This window comes from Acomys minous (genome assembly GCF_964271855.1).
Source record: "Acomys minous genome assembly, chromosome: 13".
Taxonomy (NCBI): domain Eukaryota; kingdom Metazoa; phylum Chordata; class Mammalia; order Rodentia; family Muridae; genus Acomys; species Acomys minous.
This window is the reverse complement of record NC_140495.1, coordinates 15,628,361-15,641,680: the sequence shown is the minus strand read 5'-3', so window position 1 is coordinate 15,641,680 and position 13,320 is coordinate 15,628,361. Positions and strand designations below refer to the sequence as shown.

The window sequence follows — 13,320 nt, the reverse complement described above, 5'->3', positions numbered from 1 at the left end:
AAAAATCTCAGGGCTGGAGAGATGGCTCCATGTTTAAGAGTGCTTGCTGTTCTTACAGAGACCCTGCGTTCCACCCCAGAACCCGTATCTGGTGGCTCACAACTCCAGCTCCAGGGATCCAGTGTCCTCTCTTGGCCTCTGTGGCCTGTACACGGCATATACACACAGAGACACACATACATGTAAATGAAAATAAGTTTTAAATAAATCTCAAGAAACACCTTGCCGATGACCACTATAGTGTGACGTTGAGCCTAGACCAACCTTGGACGTATAGGGAGTGTTTTATATATATAACATATATATATATATATGTTATATATATATATGTATATGTATATATATATATATGTATGTATATATGTGTGTATATATATATATACACACACACACACATATATTCTATTTTTACTTAATGCTCATTGGTGCTTTGCCTGCGTATATGTCTGTGTCAGGGTATCAGAAGCCCTGGACCGGCTGCCATGACGATGCTGAGAACCCAGGTCCTCTGGAAAGAGCAGCCAGTGCTCTTAACCGCTGAGCCATTCTCCAGCCCAAGGAAGACCTCTTTTTAACCAGTGGAATCACGTCTCTGGTAGAAGAGTCACTGAGGCAGAGAGCCTTGCCCCTTGCTCCGCCTCTGGTGGAAAACTTAAGTTCGTGGCGCAGGTCCAGCTCCCTGGAACAAGGGCAATGTGAACACCCAAGATGGCCTGATATTGATCCTTAAGATAGGAGGAGCCAACCATCGTCATTATTTTTTAAGATTTGTCAAACTGCACCTCAAAATGTTCAGGAACTTGGTCAATAACACCTTGGCTCCAAATGACGTTTGCCAGACCACAAGAGTTTCCGGTTAATTCACACGACATTGGTACAATACAACAGAACCGTTCAACATCCTTACATGTACAAAAACACCACTGTACCTGTACAAATCACAAATAGAGCCATTCTCCTCCAGAGAATTCAGTAAGTGTGTGGCCCAAGGCTGTGCTGCCTCCTGAACCCGCCTACCGGTCCGTTCGTCCCTAACCGCTAAGAACTAGAGGCGTCAGCCCTGAGAACTACAACTCCCAAGCACCCCCGCCTCTACACTCTTCGGGACCGATCGGGCGCACGGCTTCTGGGATTTGTGGTCCTATGCAGAAACCGGTCGACTAGGTCCCAAGGACTCCGTATCCCAGCATGCCGAGGAGCCGGAAGGCAAGTGCTCAGAGGCCGTACAGCGGCGGCCGCCGGCGGGGGCGCGCAGGCGCGGCGCCCCTGTTTGTCGGCCCCGGAGAAGGGAGGAGGTACCGTCAAGCCAAAACGCTAGCCCAGCCGGAGCTAAACGGCCTTGACTTGGGCCGGAACGAGACGCCTGTCCCCCGCAGATTGCAAAGTCTCAAGGTAGATGGAGGAAGCCCAGCCTTGAGATCAACGCTAGCCTGGCCAGCCTGGCCGCTGGGCATACGGAAGTGGCAGGCAGGCGTGCCTAAGCCACCCAGGGCCTAACGTCAGGTCCCCGACCGGGGACATAGGCACTGGCCTGGCGGCAAGGCTTTCTCTTACCCCCGCTTGGAACTACAGCCGGATCCTCCCGGAACCAGAGCCTTCACAGGGAACAGAGGCCAGTGAGTAGCCGGGCCCGGGCCTCCCGTCGGGGCCGGACTGGGACGAGGCCCCGGGGAGGCCCCTAGGCCACCTTCCTCGCCTTCCCTCGAGCCGACGTCTCCTCCGGGAAGATGCAACGCGCCTTACCCGGTGCCCGCCAGCATCTGGGGGCCATCCTGGCCAGCGCCAGCGTGGTGGTGAAGGCACTGTGCGCCGTGGTACTGTTTCTCTATCTGCTTTCCTTCGCCGTGGACACGGGCTGCCTGGCGGTCACCCCGGGCTACCTTTTCCCACCCAACTTCTGGATCTGGACCCTAGCCACCCATGGGCTCATGGAACAGCACGTGTGGGACGTGGCCATCAGCCTGGCCACCGTGGTGGTGGCCGGGCGATTACTGGAACCCCTCTGGGGAGCCTTGGAGCTGCTCATCTTCTTTTCGGTGGTGAACGTATCAGTGGGGCTTCTGGGGGCCTTCGCCTACCTCCTCACCTACATGGCTTCCTTCAACTTGGTCTACCTGTTCACTATTCGTATCCACGGCGCCCTGGGCTTCCTGGGTGGTGTCCTGGTAGCCCTCAAGCAAACTATGGGAGACTGTGTGGTTCTGCGAGTGCCCCAGGTCCGCGTCAGCGTAGTCCCCATGCTATTGCTGGCGTTGCTGCTACTGCTCCGGTTGGCCACGCTGCTCCAGAGCCCGGCACTGGCTTCCTACGGCTTTGGCCTGCTATCCAGTTGGGTGTATCTTCGTTTCTATCAGCGCCATAGCCGGGGCCGAGGGGACATGGCTGATCACTTCGCTTTTGCCACTTTCTTCCCGGAGATCCTGCAGCCGGTAGTGGGGCTGCTAGCGAACTTGGTGCATGGCCTCCTGGTGAAAGTGAGGATATGCCAGAAGACCGTGAAGCGCTATGATGTGGGAGCGCCCTCTTCCATCACCATCAGCCTCCCGGGCACAGACCCTCAAGATGCCGAGAGGAGAAGGTATTGTTCCCTCTTCCAAGATCTTGGCTAGCTAGTCTGGCGGTGGAGCCCCACACCGTCCACTGAGGCGCTTCCTCCTACCAGGACGGATAGCTACGGGCAGTTGTTGGGGGGCAGCCTCAAAATGGGGATCCAGGTTTTGGTTTTGAGGAAGGAGCTCGGTGTGTGGGATTCTGAGCTCTAGTGTGTGTTTCTCACCACCCCAGCCACCTAAGCCCGGCCTATAGAATGAATGCCTTTGGTCTTGCCTCAGAATTTCCAACTCCTCAGCACTGGACCTGTGAGACAGGAACTGTTGTTGCTCCTTTTCTCCTGGGATGGGGGATGGGGAAGGATGTCCATGCCCTTAAGTGTATCCCTTCTTCTTAATGTAGGATAATTGGGGTGTTACTAAATTCACCCCTCATAGGAGATAGGCTGGGTGGCCCACTGTAGGAGCCCCACCGGCCATGCTGAGCACGCCTGAGACCTTAAAGGTAGGCATTTCCTAGAAACCAGGTGTCTGCCACGTGCTTGCGTAGTTTCACTGCGTAACTTACTGGACACCGTGACCAAGGCCGGGGAAAGCTTTTTAAAGTCAGCTCTTACTTCTCAGACCTGTGGACTCCACAGCGGTCCCAGCACAGGCGAGCCATGGCCCTATGTCCAGTGGCCTTCCTGAGACTCTTCAGGAAGTTTCCCTCAAGCCTTACACCTTAGTGTTTGTCAGGGTTTCCTGCTTTTGCTCAGCTGTGAAAAGGGTCCCTGACCCAGAATCCTCTCTGAGCTTATTCCACACCCATGCTGTACAGTTAGCGGAGAACTTCTTCCTTGAAGGAGTTGCCAGCTGGAAGGCGTGGGAACGCACCCGGGGCATGCTGCAGGCCTAATTCTGGGCCCTACAGCTTTAGGGTTTGGGGGGATGTCCTAAAGACAACTCCATCTTGACCTGACGGCTGGGGGTGGGGTGAGCTTTCGAGGGTCACAGCAGTCCTTAGAGCTGTTCAGGTGGGGCTGGGCCAGAGCTTGCCCTCGCCCCAGGGAGAGGTCTTGGATTGTGACTATTGACTGGTCAGTCAGAAATCCTCTATCCAGGACCAAGAAAACGGGCAGAAAGGAAGAGTGGGGATTCCTGGCGAGTGGGCCTCCCGCGCAGTCGGCTGTGGTTGTTAGTGCGCGTGGAGTGGGTGATGCTCTTCAGCTTGTCATCTGACTGCAGCTCTCAGACCCGAGTGCTGCAGGGTGAAATAGAGGTCTCTGGCCCTGTGACACAGTGACTGTTGGCAGGGACAGCTCCAAGAGTGGCCTGGGGAGTGACAGGAAGGAGTGTCACTAGGCCAAGGTAGAGTTTTGTGTTTGTTTGTTTGCTTGTTTTTTTTTTGTTTTTGTTTTTGTTTTGGTTTTGGTTTTTCGAGACAGAGTCTCTCTGTATAACCTTGGCTGTCCTGGACTCACTTTGTAGACCAGGCTGGCCTCGAACTCACAGCAATCCACCCGCCTCTGCCTCCCGAGTGCTGGGATTAAAGGCGTGCGCCACCACGCCCGGCTGTTTGCTTGTTTTTTAAAGATTTATTTATTTTATTTATTGTATATAAGTGCTTTAATCTGCAGAAGAGGGCATCATATCACATTATAGATGGTAGTGAGCCAGCATGTGGTTGCTGGGAATTGAACTCAGGATCTCTGTAAGAGCAGGTGGCGCTCTTAACCACTGAGCCGTCTCTCCAGCCCCAGGTTAGGGTTTTTAATGTCTACGTCCCTGTTGCTTTTCTCGTCTTCTTCCTTGGCATAGTAGAAATTTTAGATCTGGGAAAGCCATAGGATAGGATGACTTGTTTGCCCATAGTGGGAAAGAGGCTGGGCCATAAGCATCCACAGTGACCAGCTCAAGTGGCCACTTCACCTTCTGGGGGCCTAAGTGCTGAGTCCTGTTCACCACTGAGGCTGTGCAGCGCAGTGTGTAGAACATGTCTTTCTTGAAGTGGTTTCCAGCTAGTGTCCGAGATGTGGGAGAGCACCCAGGGCGTGCTGCAGGCCCATTCTGGACCCTACAGCTTGAGTCTTCTTGGGTGTCGTACAGAAAGTTCCCAGGTGTGTTTTCCCATCCTTAAAAATAATGCCTACAGAGCCTGCCCCGTGAGAACAGCAGGCCCTACTCGTGTCCTGCCCACATGGGCTGTTCCTCCCACAAGGGCTCTGCTGAGGTCTGGGTGGCTTTGAGAAACTCGTCCAGGAAAACTGTCACAGGAATGAGCCAGTGACACAGGCCTCAAATCCCTGATGCTCAGGAGACTGAGACAGGAGAAGTCATGAGTTCAAGGGCTGCCTGTGCTACAGAGGTGGCTTAGTAAGCCTCAAAAAATTTTAAAAAAAAGTGTATTTCTTTGTTTGGGGCTGGGAATTAGCTCTGTGGTAGAGTGTTTGCCCTAGGTTTAATCCCTAATACCTTAAAAGTGGCTCTGTCCTTGGATATGACACCAGCGCTCTGGCAGGACTCGCCTCTAGGGACTGAACATGCCACTCCTACCCTGAAGCACTAGGTCCAGCCATCTCTAGCCAGCAAATGCAGAAGCACCCGCAGCAGCGGGCCTGGCAGGTAGGCTGCCAACATGCGGTGGCTTCTCCACCGGAAGGTGTCTTGGCTGTGAGGAGGCCTTGGGTCCTTGCTCTGACTGGTGAAGCAGATCCTGATGTGGGAAACCGTGCGATTCTTGGGACAGACCTCTCAGGTGGGAGCATTGGCCTGTTGAGGACGGTTACAGAGTATGTGCTTCTCCCAAACCCAGCGTAACCCGTCTTTCTCTTCCGCTCCAGGCAACTAGCCCTAAAGGCTCTCAATGAGCGGCTGAAGAGAGTGGAGGACCAGTCAGTGTGGCCCAGCATGGATGATGATGAAGAGGAGGCTGGGGCGAAAGAGGACAGCCCTCTGCCCTCAGAAAAGGGTTCCACACCGCCAGGGAAGGGGACTGCCCCAGAATCCAGTCTCATCACCTTCGAGGCAGCTCCCCCAAAACTGTAACTCCAGACCACTTCGAGTGCAGTTCCTCTGCTCCCACGCCCTCCCTGACACGGCTCGGCTACTCCAGGGCACTGACTGCTCTGAGGAGAAGGATGAGGGCCTACTGGGCGTTTCTTTGGCCTTCTGCTATTTCTCGCCAACACTACACGGAACCCTTGCTACCCGGTTCCGACTCCAGACAACCACAATGCCAGGTGTGGGCCTCTGAACACCAGCCAGTCCAGCCCCTGTGTGCAGTAAGATTGTACCTCAGCAGGTGCAATTCTTCACCAAGGAAGTGGCTGCAGGGACAGTGGTGCCACGGCTCCCGGGCCAGCCCTTTACATCTGAACCTGGCTGCCAACAGCCCCGAGCCAAGGCAAGGATTTGTATTTGCCAAAAATGTTCTGGGGGCCCAGCCAGTGTGGGTCTCCACATCCGTGCCCACCCCCAGACTGTGTTCATGTCAGGGTTTCTTGTACCCTCCTACTGTGGCAGTGACGACCGTGCCTAGCTGGAGCTGCCACCACCCCCAGGTGTTTTCTACAGGACACCTGCGCGGGCAGCCCAGCCTCACAGTATCAATAAAGCAGTCCTTTGAGGTGCGGCTCTTGGGCTCCGTCAGGCTACCTGTGCAGCCCTCTCATCTTTACCAAATGCAAAATGAAATGCGTGCCCTGGGTCTTAGGCTCAGTTCCACGGCACCTCCACCATTGCCCCCACCTCTTCTCTACTGATACACCGAGGCAGCCTGGCCAGAGCCATCACCTCAGTCCCTTGCTCCTTTCTCTCTCCTCAGCCTATTAGGAAGGGCCTGTTGCCAGAGGACCTGGCAGTTGGAGTCCTCTCCATCGTAAGCGTTGTCTAGGCAGGGCATGGGGGCACATGCCTGGGATCCCTGTCTCACACAGACAAGCACGAGGGGCTGAAGGTGTAGCTCGCTGGTAGAGCGCTTGCTTAGCGTTTCCGAGCTCTACACGTGGGGTAGACCATGTATGTACACACTCGCTATAATCCCAGCACGGAGGTGCACAGGAGCATCTCAAGTTGAGTATCATCCTTGGCCACACAGTTCAGAGCCAATAGGAGACATGAAACCTTGTCTCAAAAACAAAATCTTTCTCATTCATGATTCAACTTATTGTTCCTTTTTTGAGACAGGGTCTTACTGTGTAGCTTTGGCCAGCCTGGAGCTCACTTCATAGATCAGGCTGGCTTGGAACTCAGGGCGACCCATCCGCCTGCCACCACAACTGACCATGGTTCAGCTCTTGAGTTGTGCCCTACATGTGACACCTGTGGAAATGTCCCGTCTCCACGCACTGACCATAGCCTCCGGACACCAGCCCAGTTAGCTGGAAACAGCACCATCCACCTGCAGGCCCCCAATTCACTGGGTGTCCTAGGAAGTTTAACAGCCAGGTTCTGAGGACACCCACCATGTGGAGGGGTCCCCACCTTGCACAGCTGCCATTTCCTCGTGATGACGGGTTACCAAAAACCACCCCCCAATTCCGTCTGCTCTCCCCATCGGTCTTTCAGGGTTTTGTCTGTTTATTTTAGTTTTTTCCTCCATGATTTCTAGACACAACAGTACAGATACCAGCTGGTGGCTGGGGAGACACTCTGGCCACCCCAGCTTCATCCAGACACATGATCCATGCGCCCCTGAGTTGACAGGAAAGAAAAGGGAGGCACTCCAGCATGAGGAGCAGAAATGTCACAGCTCTGCCCCTGAGTGCCCTAGTACCTGAAGTGTTCCCTCATCCAACAGGTCCCCAGCTCCAGGTCCTATGCTGAGGTGCAAATCCAGGCTTCCCAGTGGCTGGCACATGCTCAGGGTTGGATCCTCTTGCGGTATAGATAGGCGTTGCTCACTTGGTTCATGATAACCAAACTGCTGAGGATGGGGCACAGCGCTGCCAGGTACCAGGCACCGCCAGTGACCGTGGCAGTGAACCAGAGCGAGCACATGCCCAACAGCAGACTGGCACTGCCCAGCAGGTAGCCCACCAACCCAGACGTGGCATGGTAGAGTTTCAGCTTTGCCAAGGGCCATCGGGGCAGCAGCTTGGGGTAAAGCAGCCCCACGCCCCCTGAGCACTGCAGGCCTGCCCACAGCACAGCTAACAGCCCTGCCTGCCCATGGCGGGTGGCCAGGTGTTCTTTCCCAAGCTGCTCTTTGTGGAGGATGACAAGACCTAGACCCAGCAGAGCACACAGTAGGGCTAGCAGCTGTAGGACCCAGTGGCAGCGTGCTCGGACCTTCCGTGAGAGGGAGCGCAGCAGTGAGCTCTCGGGAGAAAACATGAGGAGCGCCTCAGTCATCAGGAAGGAGAACTAAGGAGACAGAAAGACCAAAGTGAGTGGTGATAAACACACACACACACACACACACACGCCAGGCTGGTCCCGGAGGACAAAATGCTGGTTCTGGTGAGGCAGGTGGAGGGCCCTGTGTGCCATAGAACATCTGCCCTGGGAAGTTAGGGCTTCCTCTCTGGACTTCTTCCCTGGTGTTTTTCTGAAATGTCACCTCTGCTACCTTACCCAGCAAACAAGGTTTGAGACGTGGCAGTTATAAATGATTCACAAGCTTTGTTTGCCTCCCATGGGGCTGGATACAATTTCTTGGCAGGTGCTGGCCACATGGGTGCACTGTTTCAGGGAAAGTTAGATGCATCGCCATAAATTAAGGTTTTTAGAGACAGAGCAAGCTCCAAATGCAATTCCTCAGCTTCCTGGCTGGAGGTGAGGGTAGCCGCATTTTGTGCCTAGGTGAGCTTCGCCCATTTGTACTGGGTCCGGAATACTGTTTTTCAAGCCTTGGATTTAGGTCAGAAGCAACAGTGGCAACATGCAACTGGCACTAAATGCCGTCAAGGATTCTGAAGGTGACTACGCCTGCCCACATTCTACCCCTAGAAGTTACCCAGATCCACTACTTACAGCCAGAGACATAAGAACGGGGTGCCAGGAGAACAGACCTGAAAGGAAAAGAGGAAGTCTTGTGGAGCCAAGGGTTTAGTGTGGCCAGCCTAGCCGTCACCTAAGGAGGTGCCAAAATGCGAGCCCCCTCTTATAACAAGCTCATCTTACCCAACCCCTAGTCTCTTCCTGGGCCAGAGAGCATGCTCTGTCCCTCCTCTGGCAGCTCCCTCCTCCAGCATCCCCAGTCAGGAATGAAATGCCAAGCCAAAGAAAGGGAGACCATGGACTCTGAAGTTTGGCCAGGCTGGCAGAGCCCTCACACTGATCTGTTCTACCAGGACACTGAATACCTCCAGCACAGAACATTCCTCAGCCAGCCAAGCCTGTTCCCAGGAGTTAAGCCCATCGCTTCCTACCGCTCCTGTTCTCCCAAGGAAAGTGACTTTTCCCTTCCCATAAGTCAACTATGAATTCTACTTACTGGAGCCAGGTCTGGCAAGTACAGCCACAAAAATGGTAAATCCCAAGGCCACAAGGTGGGCTGCAGCCCCAGAGGCAGTGCGCAGAGCTCGGTAGATGTGCGATTCAGTCTCCACAGAAAGGGCCATGGTCAGCCCAGCCGATAGCTGTACAGCCTGAAAGCATCGTAGGCGTTGGCAATGATGCCCACTGTCCACGCCTCTCACTATAGGGACAGTAATTAAGGGCAGGAATGCCACTTTTTTTTCCGGAGAAGTTATGACAGGAGAAGCACAAAGCCGGCACCAATAGTCCCAATTTAGCAGTCTACCTATTAAACACCTGTATTTGAAGTGGTACTGATCGCACCTTCCTGGTACGAGGAAGAACACGTAAGACTACAAATCCTAGAATGCAGCACGTTATTGCTAGCCGGAACGGAAGGCGTGGAGCACTACGGGAATTGTAGTTCCCAGCTGCTTTCCTACTTAAGTGTAAATCTCTTTGTACATCGCCTCCCCACGTGCACCTGACACGCTGCACCTCCACGGTAGGAATTTACCTTCCTCACCTGCTTCTCAGGTTCGATGCAGTGACTTCCTCCAAAATAAACCGGACCCCCGGCCCACCAGCCGCGCCACCGCTCGGGTACGGAGGCGCCTCACTTCCGGGTGCAGTGTCTACCCACCCAAGACTTCCTGGGACAAGCCCCCCCTCCCGTCTCATCCAGCGCTAGCCACGCCCCTGAATGTCGCCCTGCGCAGGCGCCGTTGAACTGACGGCTCATTGGGTTTGCTCTCACAAACCTGTGCGACCTAGCCCAGGCCTTTCTCTTTTTGACAGGTGTTCCCAGGGGTGGAGGCGACCACCGCAGGAAAGACAAGGGATTACAGAGTCGGGACCGGTCAGCGCCATGGGCAGCAGCTGCCGCATCGAATGCATATTCTTCAGCGAATTCCACCCAACACTGGGACCCAAAATTACCTATCAGGTGCCTTCCACATTCCCGGGACTGGGCGAGGAGAGGGGGTGCTCCCTGGAGCTTAGCTGGCCGCCTGGAGGGGCTGTGGGTCCCTGTGCTGCAGCCAGGCATGCCATTCCATTCACAGATAACCTTGCATGGAGAGGAGACCCTGAGCCAGGTCTCTGGTTCCTAGTGTGGGGGAGGAGATTTGTCACACAAGCAGTTTTTGAGGCAAATCGGGCTTTAGGATTCAGGGAGGTGCTAGGTCTCATGAAGGTTTAACTGACCCAAGAAAAACACTGGATTGAGACATAAGTGATGTATAAAAGTTAGGTGAGAATAAAAAGAGTATTCCAGGCAGCAGGGATAGTGAGTGCGACAGCCAGGAAGCTTGCCGAAACATAGCAATCCTGGGTGGATGAGGAAAAGAAAACAGTAGAGGACTGGGCCTGGGTGGCATGTAAAAACCCAGCGCGCCCTGAGGGAACTCTCACCACTGCCTTCCCAGGTCCCTGAGGACTTCATCTCCCGAGAGCTGTTTGACACTGTCCAAGTGTACATCATCACCAAACCTGAGTTACAGAACAAGCTGATCACTGTGTGAGACCTTAGTTGGGTGGGAGCCAGGGGGTCGCAGAAGGCTTGCGGGGGGGCTGGGGGGAGGGGGCCCCGGCTGACTCTCTTCTACGCATCCAGCACAGCCATGGAGAAGAAGCTCATTGGCTGCCCCGTGTGCATCGAGCACAAGAAGTACAGCCGCAACGCCCTGCTCTTCAACCTGGGCTTCGTGTGCGACGCTCAGGCCAAGACGTGCGCCCTTGAACCCATTGTTAAGAAGCTGGCCGGCTACTTGACCACACTAGAGGTCTGCAACAGGATGAGTGTGGGTGCACGGGCAGGGGGAACCTGTTGGGGAATGTGTTCCTCTCTCTCTCTCTCTCTCCCTCCTCAGTCCCCAGCCTACAACAACAAGCTCAGAACGAAGGCAGCCGGGAGCTCTGAGGGGATGCTCACCATATTGTCCTTGTTCCGTCCAGCTCGAAAGCAGCTTCGTGTCCACAGAGGAGAGCAAGCAGAAGCTGGTGCCCATCATGACCATCTTACTGGAAGAGCTAAATGCCTCTGGCCGGTGCACCCTACCCATCGGTATGGGCAGCCTGTGCTGGGACCGGGTGTCAGTAGAGGAAGGAGGGGAGGATAAAGAAGTGAGCACAGCCGCTGGAGGAGGTGGAGAAGATTCCCAAACAGATCAGTGGGCAAGGAATAGCCAGGGGTTGAAACAACGGCGTCCAAGGGTCCAGTGGATAAGGGGGCTGGGGTTGGGGGAGCAGCCAACAGGGCTCTTTGGCTCTTCTTCTTGGCTACACTCTTCCCCGTCTCTGGACCTCAGCTCCATAAACAAGGAAGAATGATCTCCCAAGATCCTCCTGCCACCCTCAAGTTAATGTCAGGAGGTTTAGATGGTAATTGAGGGCCCCTTGGGAAAGACGACGCTGAGGATCGGGTGGGGTCCCCTGCAGATGAATCCAACACCATCCACTTGAAGGTGATTGAGCAGCGGCCTGACCCTCCTGTGGCGCAGGAGTACGACGTGCCTGTCTTTACAAAGGACAAAGAGGACTTCTTCAACTCGCAGTGGGACCTCACCACGCAGCAGGTGCGCTGGCCCTCTCCTGTCGGCCTTGGAGCTGCCCCCAACCTTAGCCGCGTCTCCCCCTCGCTGACCCTGCCCTGCTCTGTCCAGATCCTGCCCTACATCGATGGATTCCGCCATGTCCAGAAGATCTCTGCTGAGGCAGACGTGGAGCTCAACCTGGTGCGCATTGCCGTTCAGAACCTCCTGTAAGTGAAGGCAACGGTGCCCACTATGGGGCCACCCAGTCAGAGGAGTACCTGAGTATAGGGGCAGGAAGGCATGGTGTTCGGAAGCTAAGCAGAACTCCCCCCACCCCCCCACCCCCAGGTACTACGGTGTTGTGACGCTGGTGTCCATCCTCCAGGTAGGTGAGTCTGAGATACAGTTAAGTACAACGTGAACCATTTGCTTGGGCCAGACCAAGCCGGGCTCCGAAGCACACTGCTCAGGCCCCCGTGTCCCCGCTGTGTTCTAGTACTCCAATGTGTATTGCCCGACACCAAAAGTCCAGGACCTGGTAGATGACAAGTCCCTGCAGGAAGCATGTCTCTCCTACGTCACCAAGCAAGGTAGTGGCAAACCCTGGGGGAGACTAATCTGGGGAGGACAGGGCCACCCAGGAAGCTAACCCTGGGGGAGACTAATCTGGGGAGGACAGGGCCACCCAGGAAGCTAACCCTGGGGGAGACTAATCTGGGGAGGACCAGACCACCCAGGAAGCTTGCCCTGGGGGAGACTAATCTGAGGAGGACAGGGCTGCCCAGGAAGCTAACCCTGGCACCGGCAGGGCACAAAAGGGCCAGCCTCCGAGATGTATTCCAGCTGTACTGCAGTCTGAGCCCCGGCACCACAGTTCGAGACCTGATCGGCCGCCACCCGCAGCAGTTACAACACGTTGATGAAAGGTCAGCGTTCTCAGGCCTGATGGGTTAAACTGTCCTGGGTCTCCCTGGAAGAGCTTTGAGTTATGAGTGGGAGTATGTAGTCTGCTGGTCCAGGCAGACAGTGAGCTCGGCGGCCATTCTAGCCCATACGTCACTGAAGGGGAGGGCCGGCGGGGCGGGGCTATCAACCCTCTTCCCTGTCCCATCACTTCAGGAAGCTGATCCAGTTCGGGCTCATGAAGAACCTCATCCGGAGACTCCAGAAGTACCCAGTGCGAGTGTCTCGGGAGGAACGGAGCCACCCTGCCCGGCTCTACACGGGCTGCCACAGCTACGACGAAATCTGCTGCAAGACAGGTGGAGGCGGGCAGGGCAGGCTGGCTGAGGTGAGGGCTGACTGGCCACGCCTAGGGTGGGTGCTGACCTTGCCTTGCTCACCCACCCAGGCATGAGCTACCATGAGCTGGATGAGCGACTAGAAAACGACCCCAACATCATCATCTGCTGGAAGTGAGGCCGGCTGGCTGGAGCAGATTACCATGGCTGCTTGCCCCTGCTAAGCCCTCATTGGTCCCCAGGGGCTAGACAAGTAGGCTAGTCCTTATAGTCTGGAGAGTGATCATCAGTTTTGTAAATAAAGCCATCCATTTCATCCTGTGTAATATTGAGTACTGCCTCAGCCAACCACTGAAGACCAGTGAATGTGAGAGCCAGACCAAGAAGCCTGGCCTGGCCAGAACGCCATCTGGTGGACAGAAATGACAATAAACAGGCCTAAGGTTTTGGTTTGCTTTTTGTTTTTGTCCTCCCCCAACCCAAGGGTTGGGGTCAATTTTTGAGACAGGGTTTCTCTGTGTATCCTTGGCTGTCCTAGAACTCACTTTGTAGCCC

The 13,320-nt window shown here is 55.0% G+C and overlaps 3 protein-coding genes across 7 annotated transcripts; 2 read left to right on the top strand and 1 right to left on the bottom strand.

The window, feature by feature from the left end:
• Window positions 1-1,199: 1,199 nt before the first annotated feature.
• Window positions 1,200-6,184, top strand: TMEM115 (transmembrane protein 115). Its single transcript, XM_084752731.1, has 2 exons — window positions 1,200-2,578; window positions 5,372-6,184. The coding sequence occupies exons 1-2, from the start codon at window positions 1,728-1,730 to the stop codon at window positions 5,574-5,576; spliced, it is 1,056 nt and encodes a 351-aa protein (XP_084608857.1). The 5' UTR covers window positions 1,200-1,727; the 3' UTR covers window positions 5,577-6,184.
• A 907-nt stretch (window positions 6,185-7,091) lies between these two features.
• On the bottom strand, window positions 7,092-9,646 carry CYB561D2 (cytochrome b561 family member D2). Of its 5 annotated transcripts, none has more exons than XM_084752765.1 (4): window positions 9,508-9,646; window positions 8,968-9,121; window positions 8,505-8,542; window positions 7,092-7,895 (listed from the first exon to the last, which is right to left on the bottom strand). In XM_084752765.1, the coding sequence occupies exons 2-4, from the start codon at window positions 9,092-9,094 to the stop codon at window positions 7,392-7,394; spliced, it is 669 nt and encodes a 222-aa protein (XP_084608891.1). In that variant the 5' UTR covers window positions 9,095-9,121; window positions 9,508-9,646; the 3' UTR covers window positions 7,092-7,391. The 5 variants fall into 5 exon arrangements, with proteins under 5 accessions (XP_084608891.1, XP_084608890.1, XP_084608893.1 ...); XM_084752764.1 differs by having other exon boundaries at window positions 9,517-9,629; XM_084752767.1 differs by lacking the exon at window positions 8,968-9,121 and having other exon boundaries at window positions 9,508-9,605.
• NPRL2 (NPR2 like, GATOR1 complex subunit) lies at window positions 9,465-13,218 on the top strand. The gene is made up of 12 exons (XM_084752721.1): window positions 9,465-9,593; window positions 9,789-9,936; window positions 10,418-10,509; window positions 10,606-10,774; window positions 10,947-11,055; window positions 11,430-11,566; window positions 11,654-11,751; window positions 11,873-11,909; window positions 12,021-12,114; window positions 12,333-12,450; window positions 12,644-12,786; window positions 12,876-13,218. The coding sequence occupies exons 2-12, from the start codon at window positions 9,859-9,861 to the stop codon at window positions 12,941-12,943; spliced, it is 1,143 nt and encodes a 380-aa protein (XP_084608847.1). The 5' UTR covers window positions 9,465-9,593; window positions 9,789-9,858; the 3' UTR covers window positions 12,944-13,218.
• Window positions 13,219-13,320: the final 102 nt, after the last annotated feature.

Coding starts and splice junctions, on each gene's coding strand:
- TMEM115 (XM_084752731.1), top strand. CDS start 1,728: ATGCAACGCGCCTTACCCGGTGCCCGCCAGCATCTGGGGGCCATCCTG. Junction 2,579..5,371: donor CAAGATGCCGAGAGGAGAAG/GTATTGTTCCCT, acceptor CTTCCGCTCCAG/GCAACTAGCCCTAAAGGCTC.
- CYB561D2 (XM_084752765.1), bottom strand. CDS start 9,094: ATGGCCCTTTCTGTGGAGACTGAATCGCACATCTACCGAGCTCTGCGC. Junction 8,543..8,967: donor ACTTGCCAGACCTGGCTCCA/GTAAGTAGAATT, acceptor TTTTCCTTTCAG/GTCTGTTCTCCTGGCACCCC. Junction 7,896..8,504: donor CCGTTCTTATGTCTCTGGCT/GTAAGTAGTGGA, acceptor CTGTCTCCTTAG/TTCTCCTTCCTGATGACTGA.
- NPRL2 (XM_084752721.1), top strand. CDS start 9,859: ATGGGCAGCAGCTGCCGCATCGAATGCATATTCTTCAGCGAATTCCAC. Junction 11,752..11,872: donor ATTGCCGTTCAGAACCTCCT/GTAAGTGAAGGC, acceptor CCCCACCCCCAG/GTACTACGGTGTTGTGACGC. Junction 12,451..12,643: donor TTACAACACGTTGATGAAAG/GTCAGCGTTCTC, acceptor CCATCACTTCAG/GAAGCTGATCCAGTTCGGGC.